The sequence below is a fragment of the Syngnathus scovelli genome, chromosome 1 (assembly GCF_024217435.2).
Source record: "Syngnathus scovelli strain Florida chromosome 1, RoL_Ssco_1.2, whole genome shotgun sequence".
NCBI classification, from domain to species: domain Eukaryota; kingdom Metazoa; phylum Chordata; class Actinopteri; order Syngnathiformes; family Syngnathidae; genus Syngnathus; species Syngnathus scovelli.
Genome location: NC_090847.1, coordinates 8,809,181 through 8,822,258, shown reverse-complemented (window position 1 = coordinate 8,822,258; position 13,078 = coordinate 8,809,181). Strand labels below are relative to the sequence as shown.

Sequence of the window (13,078 nt, the reverse complement as noted above, 5' to 3'; positions counted from 1 at the left end):
TAGGAGAATATTCACACTGCCCCCTTTGGCCATCTGCTGCAAGTGCAAAAATAAGCTAAAGTGTGGCTCCTACAAGTATCAATCTTTTTGGGGAGGGTGAGCTTGGAATAGATAGCTTTTAAAAACTAACCCTGTATATGTGGTCTCAGGAAAAGTGTTTCCCAACCTTTATCTGAGCCAAATCATTTTTATTTACTAGAAAATCTCACAGCACAACAAAGAATTTCAAAAACGTTTACTGCAATTGTGATTATCTTGTCTCAGTTTACTAACAAATGCACGTTGTTGTCAAATCTGGGCGTGTGCAGTTGAACACAAAGTTATTCTGTTGGATGAATGGCAACAACCACACAGGTTAATTGGGCCTTCTGACATCGAGTGGGAGAGTATTTGTCTCTTTGCGTCACTGGCATAGATACATGAACATAGATACACTGTTTGTGGTAAATAAATTACAATTTTCAGATCAATCAAGTGAAACTGGATATTTCCCCAACACACACACTTGTAAAAATGTGGTTGGGAACCTACTGCCTTATTGGCTTCATCATCAACATGCAACGTTTTCAACCAGAGTCCGATTAGTTTTGAAGGCCGACGCCCTATTGGGTCTCGTCTTCGGGCTCGTCTGCAGGTGCTTCTGGTTGAGGGTACTGGAAGCGAACAGGGTCGTACAGCTCATCACGGGGGTCATAGGGCATTTGGGGGTAGTAGAAAGGGAAGGGCAAACCCTTCTTCTGGATTGGAGGCAGGGGAGGCGCAGGTTCCTCTACAGGTTCCTCCTTCTCTTTTACAGGTGGGGGCGGCGGAGGGGGTGGGGGTCCCATAACTTTTCCCTTGATGGCTCTGGGTGGGTGGTCGATGAGGCAGTCGGGATCCCAGTACGGGTCGCAGTCGAACTCCATGCCTTTAAATGTGAGGATGGGGGCCGGCGGGTAAGACTTTTTGACGAGGATGGGCGGTGGCGCATAATTCTTTGGGGGAGGGGGCGGCGGCGGGGGCGCCACGGCCGGGGCGGGCGGAGCCTTCTGGGGAGTGCAGTGGGGGTGGTAACGCGGGTCACAGAGGACGGGCACGGCGCCAGTGGGCAGGTAGACGATGTGGGGCTTGCACAGGGGGTCCTTGCTGTTGCACAGGTAGAGCACATCCGCCTGGGATATGGCGGGGGCATGGGGAAGGGGAGGAAGTTCGGTGGCCGGCGGTTCGGTGGCCCTAGGGAAACCTTTCATGGGCGGTGGGGGAGGTGGGGCGACCACCTTGCACTTCTTGTCTGTGGTGGGGTCACACATAATTTGAGGGACCCCCAGTTTGTTCTGGAAGTATGAGGCGTTGGGGCCGTACGTGTGCTCTAAGTGCCTCATCTGCTGGTACAACAGCCTCAACTTGTCAATCTCGTACAGCTGCACAATGCACAGTCAGTCAGTCAGTCAAAACATTTCTCAAACACATTTTAAATATCAGTAATTATACTCTGAAGTTGTGTCTCTCAACATTCAGGCCCACTAAGTAAAATAAAAATGCGAGTGTGTTTGCGCGTGTGTGTGGTCCTTCTACGTATGTGTACGTGTCTGTGTGTGTTCCCTCATTAAATGTTCAGCATAAGTAGTCCCACGTTGTTTAATATGTGTTTTTGAGCATGTGTGGTCTCACATTTCATGTCCTGCAATAATAGCCTCACCACTTGTTAAAGACAAGAAGAATTGCATGTGACTAGATCTGAATTTGTGTGCGTGTGTTACCCCCTCGGTGTGTCCAATGCTGCTGTAGTAGCGGTAGTAGGCCTGGAAGTCCGGGTTGCCTTGATACCATTTGGGGTCCACGTTTCGCTTGGGCCTAGAGTGGCTCAGGAAGTCGTTGGCTCTCTGTGGATCAATCCCAACGTCACTGACCGGAACCATCCCTGTTCAGAAAGTGTGTTGATCGGAAGGTGAACCAAGTAAGTAGGCCGGTTCACTTGCGATCAAGTGATGAGGTTACCTTCCTGCTGGATGGCGCTCAGCAAGGATTTGGCCTCCGGCAAGCCTGCCAGAGGGAACAACACATTTTATTGACAAGATTAGATTTGTGGTGCGTCTATGCACATGCGAGGATGCTAATTTACCTGGAAGCCATGTTAGACAGCTAAGTGCCGCCAAGAAACACAACGAGGAAATCATCTGGCCCCCTGAAAACAACAAGTTGAAGGGATTTAGAAAACACAGAAGATACAGTACGTGGACATACGACATGTAGTACGTACTTGATTACTTATTCAGCCATAATGTAATAATAACTGACTTTATTTTAATTATTGACTTAGTTATGTCATCATCACAATTTATTATATTTCATTCAAATCTTTTAATCATTAATATATTGGGGAAGAGATATCAAACTATATTGGAAACAACAGTTGATAACACTAGCAACAGCAAATTCTTTTGTTTTTCATCAGAAAAAATCAATCAATTCATCTGGTTTTGTGTGCTTAGATGTATTTTTGACACTGATGTATTGACTTGTTTTCTTGCACATCAGGTTTTGAGATATTTGCATTTTTTTGTATTTAAGTTTGATGCAGAAAGTCTTGCACTTTTTAATTTTACCATGCGTTGTAATTTAACTTATAATGTAATTTGTGTTTCTGAAAAAAACAGTTGCTGAATTCATTTACAAAATTACATGTGTTATTATTGTTATCTTTATTATTATGATGGTCATGAAAACATGACATGAGAAAATGAGGGCAGATTGGGTATAACAAACTCATTTTCAAAATAAACATCAAGTTTCAAAATGCCTTTGAAAATATGAAATTAAAATAACATCATCCAATCAACATCAACTTTGTATTTTAGACAATACATTTGGAAATTCACTCCATATAAGGCACTGCAACGTCTGCCTTAAAAAAATACTACTGAATAGAAAAATAAAACATTTAGAATAAAGGTTAACAAACATCAACTTTACATTTCTAAGTCATATGTGATAATTTTATATTTAAATTACTCTCCTTCATCAAATCATAATTTTATGAAGAACAGCTACTTTCTTTAAATTTTATCTATGGCAATAAACAAATTTGTCTTTAAAAAAAAAAACATGCAAATGCTATTTTGTATTTATTGCACGGTGTATGTTTATTATTGTTCGTGTAGATTTTACAACTACAAGCATAATAATCTACATTTTGTTTCATGAAGTATTCACTCCAAGTGAATAAAATACAATAAATGCATTCAAAGCACTCACCTGGGTCAAGAAGCCGTCTCTCACAGCTCGGAATGTGCCAGGCAAGTTAAATAGTGAGTCAAGGTCATCCTAAACCTCAAGCGGCTATCCAATAGGATGCCTCTATTTGTGGGACCGAATCCTATAGCACACCTCCCTTTCTGTCAGTACACTTTTATACATGAGGCCTTTGGCGTTAATTAAAAACAAAAAAACAGCCAGTAAAAGAGGAGCCAGGGTGGAAAGGAGGCCATTATAGCCATGACACCTGCTGAGAAAAGTGCAACTGGGAGGGAAAGGCTGCCGACTAACACAATATACTTGCCAAGATGACAAGAAAAAAAAAAAATCTGACGTCGACTTCATGCCACCTAAAATCTACGGGTGATGAGTCTACACCTAAAAAGTGCTTATTTCTGACATGTGGCAACACCTGCTAGTTTTCCTGAGCTTTAAGAGGCTAACTACAATTTTGTCACGTGACACTTGCAATGTGAGCCGAGCACTTTTGACCAATTTCAGATGTACAAATTGGAAGCACCGTTATAATAATCAACAATTATTTGAATAATCAATTCATCTGGCATTTTTCTAAAATATCAGATGAAAGTGTTTTAATTTCCATCCCTTTATTCAAAAGGTGGACATTATTTCACATTGACAGATCAGAAAATCACAAATGTAAATTATGATTACATTACAGATTTGGTCCCCGTAAGATGAACCAGAAAAGTGGTAAAAATGTTGATTATTTTCCCAAATAAGTGCAGACCGTTATGACATAATTTGATAAAAAAAACAAGTGCAATACTCAAGTTGGAAAATTCTTAATTTGTGAGCTAAAAAAAACAACACTTGAATACATGTGTAAACAAGTTTAATTAAGGTCACTTTTAAGTTAAAAAAATACTTGTCTTTTGCATGTGATTGGACAAAAAGTACTGCAGGGTATTAGAAACAAACTCTGACTTGTAATTGGTAGCTGGACCTTGCGCGGTACAAATTTTCTTGGAAGCGACCAGTTCATTTGAGCAATGTTTCCATCATTCACACAAAGCAGACGAATGAGCGAATGATAAATTTATTATAGCTTTGTGTCACAACAGAATCAAAGTTGACATTGCATCCCAATGTGTAAAAATATACAGATTTGCTCAATCAAGCATTGACTCAAAAGTTCTGCTGTAGTGGAATTCTTTCAAGAGGAACACTGCTAGCTCATCTTTTAATGGCGAATTCTGAACGGCAGCAAAAGCGTTTATGTGAGCATCTCATACAAAGGTGATGCGGGTTCTAGCCTGGTTGATCTGCCACACGTTGAGCTCCTCGTACTCCTCCAGGGCCTCCTGGAACATGGCGGGGGTGAAGCCCCGCGACACACATCGCTGCTCGGCCTCCGACATGCGTACCACGCCGCCGCGGCCTGCCACGCCCTCTGCGGCCAGCTCACGCACCAAAGAAAAGATGACATCGGCCGGACGCTGAGTCCTGTGGACAACAGGAGGACCTTAGGACCAAAATATGGTCTCAATGTGGCTTCAACTACACTACGGACAAGCCAGACTGGAGCTAAAAAGGTAACTTTGCCAGCTAGTTTGCCCAAAAAAGCACCTAATAGAGGGTGAGCCATTTCATTGCTGCTCCATCCATAAAATATCTTTACAGCTTCCTCCAGCACACATGCAGTTTCTCTTACTGCTACGAGAGACCCCCGTAAAAATTTTTTTGGAAGGTCGGTGGGACCTGCGGGCACTTGTTATGAGCCCAGAGCATTCATTAAAAGGTTGTCGTCAAACCTTGTGTTGCTTGACTTGTCAGTTTGCAGCGAATCCTTGGACATCTCCATCAGCCTCATGGCCTCGTTGATGTCCTCCTTCTCCACGCAGTCCATCAAGCGGAGGCGGGCCTGCGCGGGGAGAAGGCATTAGATTAGCAACAATTTAAAGCTAGCAAAACATCCTCTCAAAGTCAGGAAAATGTGACGTTGCTATTTCCCCATTTAGTTGGATAGGACCAGGGTAATAGAAGTTTGATTTTTCACCGGATCCACGTTGACAGAGCCAGGATGTCACATGCAATCTTTTGATTTTAAAGTGGCAACCCAAAAAAGCCTCGCTTTAGATCTGTTTTTACCTAAAAATGGCTTGCCATTGACCTAAAACATTTCAGAAAATTGGTTTTCTAGTAATCTCTGCCTGGAGATCCTAATGTGCCGATTCCTGTGTAACCAAAACATTTTTTAAGCCCACTTACATCATTGTAGTAACATTGCTCAGTGGCCTAGTAGTAGAGTGTCCGCCCTGAGACTGGAAGGTTGTGGGTTCAAACCCCGGCCAGGTCATACCAAAGACTATAAAAATGGGACCCATTGCCTCCCTGCTTGGCACTCAGCATTAAGGGTTGGAATTGGGGGGTTAGATCACCAAATGATTCCCGAGCGCGGCACCGCTGCTGCTCACTGCTCCCCTCTCCCCCAGGGGATGGATCAAAATCACATGGGGATGGGTTAAATGCAGAGGACAAATTTCACCACACCCAGATGTGTGTGTGACGATGATCATTGGGACTTTTTAACTTTTTTTACTCCTGGCCAAAATATTGTACGTAATGTGGGTTTTATTTAAGTTAATGTTTAGAAGTGAGATTCATGAGAATAAATAGAAATACAACTTTCTTTTTATACTTATTTGACAAAGGGTTAATTCCAACAATGCTTGTACAGTGAATGATTTAGAATGGCATCAGTTTAAGTCAGGAGCAAAAACCCTTGACATCATTCCTCAACACTTTGCAACAAAATCGGTTGTGGTTGCTTTGTGACTTTGCCGCTTCTTGATGACGCCGGCTGCGCTGTGCCGGCACTGTCAGACCGAGACAAGTGCAATGCCCTCTGGGATGGCCGGCAATTGCCCAAGTCTCCGCCTCTCAACACCAGCTAGTCTCTTTGCAGGCCCCAACGGGATCATCGTGTCTCTTCCGAGCACACTCAGTTTTGCATGGGTTTGCACAGCTGGCACACGGGCTGACTGCCCACCCTGCAAAGCTGATTGTACTCAGACCATTCTTGAAGTTTTGTCTTTCAAGGAATCGAAGACGTCTGACACCTGGTGGACATAAACGCGCAGCACAAGGCCACCCAGCTACAGCAAGTGCTGTTTTTGCAGTAGGTCCATGATGCTACTACCTGCACAAACAGCACTTTTTGCAGCCAGAGGCAAACCACATGTCAAAAGGTCTCAGGAAAATTAGGATTCAAATCATTGTTTTTGTCCAGCGTGAGAAAGAAGTGCTCACGGCGCAGTAGATTGTTTTTTTATCACTACCTGCACTGTAAGCACTTTAGCTCACACTGAACCACTGATGAAACCAATTGAAGAATTGTTACTTGCGGGCTCGGTAATTAGAAAGCCAACCTCTCTATTCATCACAGGGGAACAATCCATGCTTTAGGCGAGGGGAAAAAAAAAAATTGTTGTATCACTCCTGGGATGCTTGAAACAAATTGAAACTTAAAATTGCAAACAAATATGGGATATAATAAAAACATGCATCAAAATGTGGTAGAACCCAAAGTTGTGACAAACTCAAGTATAAAAGTCTCTTTCATAATTCATGGTCTATTTGACTTTATTTTAGTGTAAACCGAACCCAAGGGATTCTCACTTTACGGGAGTTCCACTCTCGTGGTGGTAAACCCTAAACCCTCAAGGCACATTGGGGTGATTGAAAATTTACCTCTTGTAAGCAATATTAATATTATGCCAACAGTGTTCTCACCAGTGCAGTGGAGAGGCGGAGGATGGAGAGGAGGGTGCGGGCTGAGGTGAAGGTGGTGTCCTTGCTGACCCGTGCCTCCTTCCTCATTTCCACGTAGGCAGCGGTGATGTAGTCTGCCAGCGACTCAGGCACCACTGGCTGCTTCTTCTTACACACGTAAATGTAACGTCTGTGGGGAAATGAACATTGGACAAAGACACATTACAACGTGCACCAAAACAAGCCTCACTCCAATCGCCTTCATAACTCCACACAACTATCCCACCGGCATACACACCTTACAGTACTACTCACAAATAAAGTCATATAAACAAGCTTAAAATGTGAATTATTTTTCTACATGTTGAATAAAAAAAAACAACTGAAAACTAGTCAATTCCTGAAACAAAAAATGGGACATTTTATTTTGGGCATTTTTTTTAATCCACATTGGCACAGTCAATTTGTAATAATGTACTTTTCTAATGTAGGGATGGAAATTTAACAGTTACAAATATTTATTAATTGATGATTAAAATTGTTAGTTGCAGCCAACACACACCTCATGAGCTTCATGTCGATGGGAGTGAAGTGCGTGGGGGGCTGACGGCAGTGCTGGTGCACGTAGGTGATGTGCTGGGCTAGACGCAGGTCGGCGTCTGCGTCGGGCTTGTCCTGGATGAGCCAGAGCAAGTCGAAACGCGAGAGCAGCGCGGCCGGCAGCTGAATGTTCTGCTCGATGCTCTTCTTGGGATTGTAGCGGCCGTATGCCGGGTTGGCGGCGGCGAGGATGGAGCAGCGAGCGTTCAGGGAGGTCATAATGCCAGCCTGTTTAGTGGGGGGTGGTGTTAGGATTTCTCAAACATATAAAGTGTAATTGTAAAACAAGAAAAACTTGCCTTGGCAATGGAAATGGTCTGTTGCTCCATCACTTCATGGATGGCTGTGCGATCGGCGTCGGCCATCTTGTCAAACTCATCGATGCAACACACGCCCAGGTCTGCCAGCACGAGCGCTCCGCCTTCCAGGGTCATCTCGCCCGTTAACGGGTCACGCATCACAGCTGCCGTCAAACCCACACCCGAGGAGCCTCTGCCCGTCGTGTACTGGCCTGAGACCAACAACAAGCGGCGCGGAGGGTTATTGTTAAACATGCAGGCAATATCTGCTTATTAACAACTTCAAAATGATACTGTGCACTCACTGCGGGGAGCCAGGCGATCAATGTAGGACAAGAGTTGGGATTTGGCTACTCCAGGATCTCCCATTAAGCAGATGTTGATGTTACCTTGGTGGACATTGCAAGATGAGTGTCACGGTGCGACATTACACAAAGAGGAAAACATTGGCAGATGCTGTTCGAGGTGTTAGTGTCATTTTAAGCAGAGTAAACATGGCCTAAATAGGAGCGAGTACTCACCTCTGATCTTCATGCCTTTAGGAGCTTGTTGAACACCTCCGACGAGCATCAGAAGCAGAGCCTTCTTCACATCCTCGTGGCCGTAAATCTCAGGCGCAATTGATCCAGACAGTTTTTCGTAAAACCCTTCCTCTATAAAGAGAAACAACAAATCCCGTCACACTTCGTTGTTTATCAAGTAACGTCGCATCACACCGCATGGACACAATGAGTGCACCAGTGATGCTGCGCAGCTCTTCTTCACTCAGCTCCTTGTTGCCAAGCTCATCGTCCTCAGTCTTGTTCATGAGCGTGATGCAGTGGGCTTCCATAAAAGTCTCAGACAGAAGACCCTAAGGACAAAATATATTTGAAGATGGGAACCCTAACCCTCTCAGAAGATATCTAAATGAACCCCATTGGCGAATGAAATAAAAAGATGCATCCACAGTACCTGTGTAGCCTGCCTGAAGCCGGTGCGCAGAAGCGGCAGGAATATTCCTGTGATGGCCACGTGGTCGCCCGGTTGGGCAACTCGTGTGTTTTCACCTCGTGCGTACACAGACATACTTCTTGGGATGTTACCAACAGGCACCTGGTCACTCTGTAGTAATAGTTAATGTCACCCAAAAAAAAAATTAAAATTGGGGGGAAGGAAAATATAATCTAAAAATCAGAGCTGAAGAAAAAAGACAGCTTAAACTTCATTTTAGTTTTTAAAAGTGACTATAATTACAGAGGAAACGTTTATTTTCCGTCTTTGTCAAAGTCATGTTTTTAATTTTGTGTTAATGTTTTGCTGTAAAGAATGTCGAATGAATAGAAGGAAGGACCAAGGAATTTTAGTTTACTAACAATACTGTGACTGTAATTTTTGCACTTGACACTTCGTATCCCAAAAATAAATAAAAACTAAAACAAAAACTAACAACCAAGTTGAACAAAGAATTTAAAGAAAGAAAAAAAAAAAACCTTTCAAACCTGCACTGAAAAGCCATAAGATTAATCTTACGTGCTCTTGGATGCGAAGCTCCTGGAATTTGACAAACTTGGAGCCTCTGGTCTGCAGGTAGAGGCGACCTCCAGATTTGTTGGTGACGCACTCTTGGCTGGGACACATGACAAGGGGCATGAAGGACGACGACTGGATCTGAAAGACAGCAAGACCATGGTGCCTCAGTTCCGGCTCTGATATTTTCAAAGAGCGGGTCTTACCGGTTGATATGTCTCGGCACCACACAGGTCACATGTGTACGTGGCCACCACCATCATGGGCTTGACCTCAGTAGCGCGGGTAACGATGCCTCGGACCGTCACTAGGTGCCCAATGCTGTCGGCCCGCACGTCACGAACCACTTTTGGCTTTGCTGTGCTAGGAGGCTTGAAGTACAGCTCACTGTGGAGGAAATCATGGTTCAGAAAACCCGTTCATTTGATTCCACCTTGATTTCATTTAAAAAAAAAAAAAAAAAGTCTGGGATTTGAAATCATGGTTCAGAGAACCCGTTCATTTGATTCCACCTTGACTTTATTAAAAAAAGCCTTGGATTTGACTAAACAATCTTAGGAAACAATTGGAACTTTGGTGAGTGTGAGTTATGGTCGTGAAAGAGATAAAAAAATGTGCATTGCCTTGGTGTCTTCATGAAAGAAAGACACGGATAACAAATTCAGGTTGTTGTGTTCACTGTAATAACTGAAACGTACAATCTCCTCATGAGTTCCGCTGGGTACTGGTTTCGACCATCACGCGTGTCAGCAGGGTCACGTGACCTTTGTTCCATCATCAGTCGGTGCTCAATGTACACATCCAGGGCATCCTTGGCCACAACCTGTACACAACTATTTATTAGTATGGAGACACACGAACCATGGCGCTGCTAGTTATGCTCACATCTCGTTCTTTGTATTCAGGCAGGAGTTCGTGCACGGCGTCTGCAAAGAGGCCCGTGTAGCGCTTGGCATTTTCACAGACACTCTCCACCAGCTCAGGGTCTTCCTCAGCCACGTCATCCAGGTCCACAAAGAGAGACACTTGTTCTCTGTGGGCCAGCGCCACCTGGAGGATCCCCACCAAATTAGCGACAAGAGCACATACATTTTTTTGCAAGCATTTGTGATTGGCTGGCAACCAATTGAGGGTGTACCCCCCGCCTAAAGCTTGAACACAGCCGGGCTCCGCTCCAGCACGCCTGCGACGCTTGTGAGGATAAGCAGCTTGAATAATGGCTGGATGGATCCTTTAAACCCCTCTCCAGCATTTTTTTTCAATTATGTCAAACATGATTCCTTTTGCCATTATAAGATGGTATTAGGCTGTAAACATTTTTTAAATAACCAATTAATCTGCCAATTTGAGGTGAAATGAGTCAAGGAATCCGAGTAAAAATACTGGTGTGCACCAGTTAATACCTAAGTTTTATTTTATTTCTCCACCAAAAAGCGAATAAATCGTTGAAACCATTATATTCTGGGGTGGGGGGGTTCAAGCCCGGTGAAAGAATTCATCCAACAGTCGGACCCCGCAGTTTTATAGTTGAATGTATACAACCTTTAGCTATTGGAAATGTTCCATCAAAACTCCAATGCAATATCATAAACTATTAATGCAAGTTGTAATATTATCCAACATGTACTCACGAGTTGTGTGCTGTATTTGAACACCTTCTTCCCATTGTCATCCTCAGAGTAAAATTCCTGCAAGAATCTCTTGCATTTATCTGTAAAGGAACATTTTGTTCTTATTACACACAAGCCACATTAAAGTCACGCGCGCACACACACGGATGAAAAAAAAACATTGCTGACTCTTCATGTACGGCCATACTACAGCGAAAGTGGAGCCCTTAAAGATTGTTGAGGAGCTGCAGTCGGCTTCCATGCTGGGAGCTAATTTGTTGTTCTGCGACGAAGACGCCCCCCCCCTCCCTTTTTTGTTGAGTAACATGGCATCCTTAGTCACTATCGCATTAGTCCCTCTTAGAGCGACCACCGACGGCACAAAAAAAATTAAAAGCCACTATGCTCGTTTTTCTCTCTCGCAGGTTTCGGGTTAAATAACAGTTATAAGGCTGCGAATCTGCTTCCGGAAAAGGATCACAATACGCGCTCACTTCAGGGTCCATGTTTTTTTTTTGGGGAGGGGAGGCGCACTTCTTCAAAGCGCTGCAAGTACTAACAAACCTTGAGTCCCGCGTCACAATAGAGCGTCAACGACTATAGGGCCGAGTATGGAAGCGGCACACTCACTTTGACGACGTAGTTGGGATCTCACAGCGCACCATTGGCGTTTCTGAGCTGGATGATGTTTTTGTAAACAAAGCAGCACATGGCTTTGGCGGCTCGTCACCACCAATATCCCTGCGCGGCTACTCCGCCTTGAGAAATAGTGCTACTGCTGTTTCAAATCCAAGAGTGAATGTTCCAAACGGTGCAAACTTTTATATATTTATTTTACAAAGGCCTCACCAATACCTGAATGATTAAATTATTGTGTTTTATCGGTGAGGTAAAAAGCTAAGGTCAAACACATTTGTGGGTTACACATAAAGCATTGAATAATATTGTACCTCAACTTCATTGACAGGCTATTCGGGGTGCAGCATGCTCAGAAAATACTACTGACCGGGAAATCGGACTCATTTTGAGTCTACGCTTTCAAACATGGACTAAAATATAAACCCACTGCATCTACTGCGAGTCTGGTGTTGCAATGTACACATTTCAGAAGTAGAATTACGCAATTGACAAAGAAAAATCGTACTAAAGTTTTAAGTTTTCAACATAAATAGTTGGCTAACATGCTAAGTTAGCTCTATTAGTGCCGATTGTGAATCGGAACCTACTCTTTTGAATAAACAAGTGAACATTTGTTGTCAAACTATTTTGCCATGTCGCATTGTTACGAGAGTGAGGAGGAGAAAGGACAAGCCAAAGTGGCCAAATAGTAATTTAGCGGTAAGTGACTTGGGTTGGACATGCGCTCGCTTATTTGCCTACTCCCTTTGTTCCTGAGGTCTCATCCGGGTCACGGAACAGTCATAGCCACCACCAACGAAGCCTGACGACTAAACTTGCTGGTGGTCGCCAAGTATGAACAACTTTGACAAGACGCATTCGGGACTCTTTTGATCACACGTCCATTTTCCAATACACTTTTTGGAAACACATTAGACGCACCACAATGACTACAACACGCAAATCTGATGACTAAAAACCAAAACATCTTTACAATGAAATCATTGAGGAACTCCATTTGTTTTCGGGTGTTAGTGTATTGTAAAAACGAGTTTCCAGGACTTGTTTAGGCCAACCTGTTGCAGCCAAAGCCACGCTGCTGCTGCTGAGCGACTCCTACCTTTCTCCGCCGCGTAATCTTTGCGCGCCATATCTACTGGCGATAGGACTTTACTCCACAACCCCGGAGGTCGAGCGTTCCGCACTTTTCGACCAATTTAGTCGTATACTAAGTGACCGTGTTGTTGCTGGCGGAAAGACGCTGGTCGTCCTCTCGCGCTCGCCGCTAAGAAGTGGCGCGAGGCTGACGTCGTCGTCGACCAATCGCGTTGCCAGTTTCAGCGCGGAAAAGGCGGCCCTTCTTCGTGGCGGGAAAGCTGCAGGGTCACAAAGCGTCACGTGACCCGTCCAACTTCCTGCTAGTTGCGAAAGGCGCGAAACGCGGCGATTGGGTTGCATACAAAGGTAGAACCC

At 44.0% G+C, this 13,078-nt stretch overlaps 2 protein-coding genes across 4 annotated transcripts; both read right to left on the bottom strand.

Moving 5' to 3' along the window:
- Positions 1-220: 220 nt before the first annotated feature.
- On the bottom strand, positions 221-3,667 carry and3 (actinodin3). The gene is made up of 5 exons (XM_049736598.2): positions 3,235-3,667; positions 2,102-2,164; positions 1,978-2,022; positions 1,740-1,900; positions 221-1,400 (listed from the first exon to the last, which is right to left on the bottom strand). The coding sequence occupies exons 2-5, from the start codon at positions 2,154-2,156 to the stop codon at positions 603-605; spliced, it is 1,059 nt and encodes a 352-aa protein (XP_049592555.1). The 5' UTR covers positions 2,157-2,164; positions 3,235-3,667; the 3' UTR covers positions 221-602.
- A 611-nt stretch (positions 3,668-4,278) lies between these two features.
- On the bottom strand, positions 4,279-12,931 carry mcm7 (minichromosome maintenance complex component 7). Of its 3 annotated transcripts, none has more exons than XM_049736278.1 (15): positions 12,726-12,931; positions 11,009-11,088; positions 10,263-10,427; positions 10,076-10,200; positions 9,584-9,764; positions 9,381-9,518; positions 8,823-8,972; positions 8,607-8,721; positions 8,390-8,521; positions 8,174-8,257; positions 7,869-8,080; positions 7,532-7,797; positions 6,991-7,159; positions 5,010-5,119; positions 4,279-4,701 (listed from the first exon to the last, which is right to left on the bottom strand). In XM_049736278.1, exons 1-15 carry the CDS (start codon positions 12,754-12,756, stop codon positions 4,485-4,487), a joined length of 2,175 nt encoding a protein of 724 aa, XP_049592235.1. In that variant the 5' UTR covers positions 12,757-12,931; the 3' UTR covers positions 4,279-4,484. The 3 variants fall into 3 exon arrangements, with proteins under 3 accessions (XP_049592235.1, XP_049592244.1, XP_049592228.1); XM_049736287.2 differs by lacking the exon at positions 12,726-12,931 and adding an exon at positions 11,618-12,553; XM_049736271.2 differs by lacking the exon at positions 12,726-12,931 and adding an exon at positions 11,177-11,564.
- Between the last annotated feature and the right edge of the window lie 147 nt (positions 12,932-13,078).

Bases quoted from the DNA above. Each gene is read 5' to 3' on its own strand.
- mcm7 (XM_049736271.2), bottom strand. From the start codon at position 11,315: ATGTTACTCAACAAAAAAGGGAGGGGGGGGGCGTCTTCGTCGCAGAAC. The intron at 7,798-7,868 runs GCAAGTTTTTCT...CCCACTAAACAG, and splicing joins AGACCATTTCCATTGCCAAG to GCTGGCATTATGACCTCCCT. The intron at 5,120-6,990 runs GTGAGAACACTG...CTCCCCGCGCAG, and splicing joins TCCGCCTCTCCACTGCACTG to GCCCGCCTCCGCTTGATGGA.
- and3 (XM_049736598.2), bottom strand. From the start codon at position 2,156: ATGATTTCCTCGTTGTGTTTCTTGGCGGCACTTAGCTGTCTAACATGG. The intron at 2,023-2,101 runs GTAAATTAGCAT...TCCCTCTGGCAG, and splicing joins CTGTCTAACATGGCTTCCAG to GCTTGCCGGAGGCCAAATCC. The intron at 1,901-1,977 runs GTAACCTCATCA...CTTTCTGAACAG, and splicing joins GAGCGCCATCCAGCAGGAAG to GGATGGTTCCGGTCAGTGAC.